The sequence below is a fragment of the Berghia stephanieae genome, chromosome 5 (assembly GCF_034508935.2).
Source record: "Berghia stephanieae isolate SIO BIC M18660-M18661 chromosome 5, UCSD_Bste_1.3, whole genome shotgun sequence".
NCBI lineage: Eukaryota > Metazoa > Mollusca > Gastropoda > Nudibranchia > Aeolidiidae > Berghia > Berghia stephanieae.
Window position 1 is genome coordinate 82,900,598 of NC_088364.1, and position 4,472 is coordinate 82,905,069.

Here is a 4,472-nt window from a genome sequence, read left to right on the forward strand (position 1 = left end):
TAGCGGAAGAGTAGCGTCCCTTGATTGGACGTCACCCATAGTCTGTGACGTCACCGGCGGAAAAGTTATTAGAGAGAGAGAACGTCATGTTGGTTGTGTCCTCGCGAGGACGAGATACGCATGCGCACAACTAACATGACGTTCTCTCTCTAATAACTTTTCCGCCGGTGACGTCACAGACTATGGGTGACGTCAATCAAGGGACGCTACTCTTCCGCTAATCTCATTCCCTATAGGACCATCCATTTCTACAATCAAATGTTAGATGATCAGCTATATTTATCCAGGAGAAATCGTAAGGACTGACTTAACATTAAGGGCTGATTTAACATGAATGGTTTGAGTTTTATGGAAGTCTTTAAATGGAACAGTGGGTCTGAGAAGGAACACATTAGTCTTGATGTGTAATTTATTGGGCAAACGACGACGTGTACTTATATGCAGGTCTGACATCCGAACCCACTTATGGGCCTAGTTTGACATTGTCGTAATGGACATTATTTTGCGTCGTTTTTTTAGATTTCCATTACAACAATGAGCCTATAAGGAATTGGGTTATCAGACCTACAAATAAGTGCACGTCGGCAAATGGGGTTCAAGTTAATTAACAACCGTTGAACCAGTTGCATATTAACATATCTGTGCTTTAATCATTGTAAAATTGACACAAAATTCGTGTACATAATTGTTTTTCTTTTTTGTTGAAAAGATATTAAAGATAAAGTTGATTTAATAGATATCACAAACCAAAAGTACATGGAAAACACTATTGGAACCCAGGGTGCCGCCTGAAGTGGCCTTGTGTGTTTTCTTTATAACGATCTACTTCAGCTAACCTTTCCCCATCAAGACGCATACAAAAATATTTCATCTTAAACACAGCAAATGGTTTATTTTGATTAATATCAGGTGTTCTCGTTTGGGTGAGTAAGGGTGGGGGTGGTGGGGGGGGGGGGGTGGTCCGTGCCAACATTTCACACTAAATGGGGTGGGTGGGGGGGGGGGGTTGATAGAACGAACAAAGAATCAAAGATGGAGTAGGATGGAGGAATGCAGGGCTGAAAAGAGAGAGAGAGAGAGAGAGAGAGAGAGAGAGAGAGAGAGAGAGAGAGAGAGAGAGAGAGAGAGAGAGAGAGAGAGGAGGAATGAAGAGGAATTGATGGCAACAACTAGTCAAAACAATAATACACAAAAACCCAGGGTGAAAAACTATCCACGCACATAATAGTTAAAACACGGTGTCTATCCTGAAAGGTTTTGGCAACAAACCTACAAGACACCTTAACGTGGCTGCTTTCTCCACACACAATGAAGCTTATTAAAAATATTGAGAAAGGTTTACTTAGTTCAACTTTTGAGAATGTTATTTAAAAACAAAAACAAAACAAAAGAAAACACCGATAGAATAAGAGAACTGCCCGCCCCATGACCGTCTACACGAGATCCAGAGAATCTCATCAACTGTATACTGAAAACTATAAAAAAATGTTGTTTCCATTGTCAAGGGATAGTATCCAAGATTTATGACACTGAATGTCGGGAACCAAAAACAGTTATAAGTAGAAAACGGTCATCATTAAATTGAAGAATACAAAAATGCTATGGTTACTTTTCTGTTCCAATCCAACAATTTTGATGTATCCAAAAATGTTCTGAAAGTAAAAATTTTAATTAAAAATAACGATATCCATAGAACTGAGTTTTGTTTGTCGATAGCCATTGATAAGGGTACCATTGTAATTTGCAAATACTTCTTGATGTGACCAAATCAGCTAGGTGGACGGTCAAGATGGCAGATAGCACTCTAGTCTAAGAATAGATATGACATCAATGTCTTCTCCTAGCTCTGCCTTCTGTTTGTATTGTGCTCGTGCACATGTCTACACACTCGGCAAATGTGAGCGGTCTCTGGATGTGTTCGGAAGCCGATGTGTAGTCCATATCCGCTAATCTGGCAAGAGACATGATGTAGCTACAAGCGATTCGAAGGATGGCCAATTTAGACAGTTTTTGATTGTATGAATAGGACGGAACAGCTCTCCGAAGCGCATCGAAGGCAGCGCTGATGGTGTGAACACGAGTTCTTTCTCTGGCATTGGCTTCGACACGACGCTCACGTGTCATATTTTTGTAGTTCTTTCTGTGTTTACGAGACATCTTGCCGCCCATTGACAAGTCTTCCGGTGAATGAACTTGACTGGATGAAGCACAGTCGTCGTCATCTTCATCGTTGATTTCATTATCTAATAATGATGATTGAGCTGCTCTTTGCTGAAAATGGGATGAAGATGAGGTGGACGAGGAGGTTGGTTGCGGAGGCTGTGGTACTTTAGGCATTGGGGACGGTGTGGTAGATTTCATAGCATTGCTGCCGCCAGCAGAAAAACCGCTACCGCTAGCCAAATGTGATGGCTTGTGAGATGAATGGTGACTGGTGTGGAGTTGGGGAGGTTGTAAAATGACTGGATGCGACGATGAAGAGTCGCGATGTTTGTACAGTTGACTAGATTCTATTGATTCGGGAATTCGAGAGGTTGAAGATGACGGACACGCCGGCTGTTTGTGTGCGACCGACACCGTTGCTGCTGCTGTTGATGACGATGATGGCGACGACGATCGTAAAGGTGATGATATAGACGAGGAACCCGCAGACTGTGCGGCAGCTGCTGCAGCAGCCGCAGCAAAGTAGCTTTGTTGAAGATGGAGTGGTATTCCTGGAAATGTGGCGGGAAGGGCGGATGGTGGGTAGGGCTGAGTTGGGAGGTATAGACCAGGCACCAGGCCAAAGGCAGCTGGGGGCACGGCAGAAAGGAATGGGTGGAGAAATGGCGATGGGGGCATGCTTGATGCTGGTTTGTCGTACACTCCTGCATGGTCATTGTCCGATGGTGGTTTGTGGGACTGGGTGATGTGTGGTGAAGACGATGACGATGGGGAAGATGATGATGCTGATGGCGGTGGTGTGGATGAAGATGAAAATTGATCATTGGTTGTTGGAGATGACTGTTTATTCCTCCTTGAGGAGTGGGATTTGTGTTTTGTCGATGACGTAGAAGAAGAGTCTTTTGGAATTGGGTGATCTAATTCTAATTTGTCGACAGAGACGTGAGCTTCCGATGTAAATTTTGGAATTTTTATGGCGGGTGGGAAATTCTCTTCATCCGAATCATCTGTAAGATTTGTAGAGATGGGCGAATTGACTTCCTCTGTTTGTGGTGATGGCGATGATGGAACGTGGATAGCACTCGAATCGTCCTCGTCCAATTCTGAGCGAAGTTTTCTTGGCTCGCTCAACTTCCGTTTGTTTTTCTTGGTTGGAGTATTGACATCCAACGTGCCCTGGGGGTCTGGATTTTCAGATCCGGTGGTAAAAGAAGAATGTTGTAAGGAAATGGGGTGAGGGGATGGTGGGCTAGATGGTTTGATATCGTGAACACTACTAGTCCTACTACTGCTGTTACACCGGACGTCACCATTGCCACTACGACTGTCCAAGTAACTTTGATGACTGCGTGGTCGACTGCTGCTGTTACTGCTACTATTGTCATCATCGTCATGATCAATCGAATCGCCGCCGCTGTTGCTGTTGGTCAAAGTCAATTCGATTTGGTGGTCAGCGTCACCCAAGCGAGACCGATTTGGAAGGCTATAATCCAATGTCATCGCAGCTGTAGAGTTTGGCGGATGGCCTGGGGCAACCGGAGGAGAGCTGGGCAGTTTGACTAAAGGTAACGGGTGGTGAATGAAGGGACGGTGGTGGTGGAGGGGGTGACTGTATAATGAATGGTGATGGAGAGGGTGGGGGTTGCCGTTGACAAGCTTAACACTTGCCATGGCGGGTCATTAGAAGAGGTGTCTTCAATGATGACCACAGCTAAAACAAGTCATAGGGTTGTAGAAATATTGGTTGTCCTTGTAGTCCGGGATTTGACGTGAAAAGCAAGCAATGCACGTCTTATCCTGTGAAAGAGTAGCCGTTACCGTTATTCTCCCAGGCCTATGAATGACCAAGACAAAGCGGACAAAGACGCACTCCGTCTATTCACGATGATTTCCCGATACATAGTAATAATGGAGAAAGGGAGATAATCGATGGCCACGATCACCAATTGACCACCTCGATAGCAATCAGAGTGTCTGTTGTGCCTTACGGGTGTGATGGGGGTGGTGACTGCAACATTACGTCACCATCTGCACCGGATGGTCACCTGACTATATTTAACCTCATTATGTACTTGATCCGTTACTGACCTCTGTCCATCCACAGTTGGATTTGTTGAAAGGGGGGGGGGGGGTAATGTTACTCTGTGAACAAAATAAAAGAGAAATGAAATTATTTCATAGTTCAAGGTTAAATCATCATACTGGAAACAAAACAATATATAAACTAATAAATAAATTATCAAGAATGTTTTTGTATTTTTTAATGTGAAGAAACAGAAACCAAATAAGACATCCAAAACCGCCTATTC

General features: G+C 43.9%; 1 protein-coding gene across 1 annotated transcript in view; it reads right to left on the bottom strand.

The window, feature by feature from the left end:
- Nucleotides 1-628: 628 nt before the first annotated feature.
- The window catches only part of LOC144973742 (uncharacterized), an 11,227-nt gene continuing 7,383 nt past the window's right edge, over nt 629-4,472 (bottom strand). Inside the window, exon 2 of the mRNA XM_078916577.1 lies at nt 629-4,305. Coding sequence (XP_078772703.1) covers nt 1,828-3,834 — 2,007 coding nt within the window. The 5' untranslated portion in view covers nt 3,835-4,305 and the 3' untranslated portion in view covers nt 629-1,827. The remainder of the gene's footprint in view (nt 4,306-4,472) is intronic.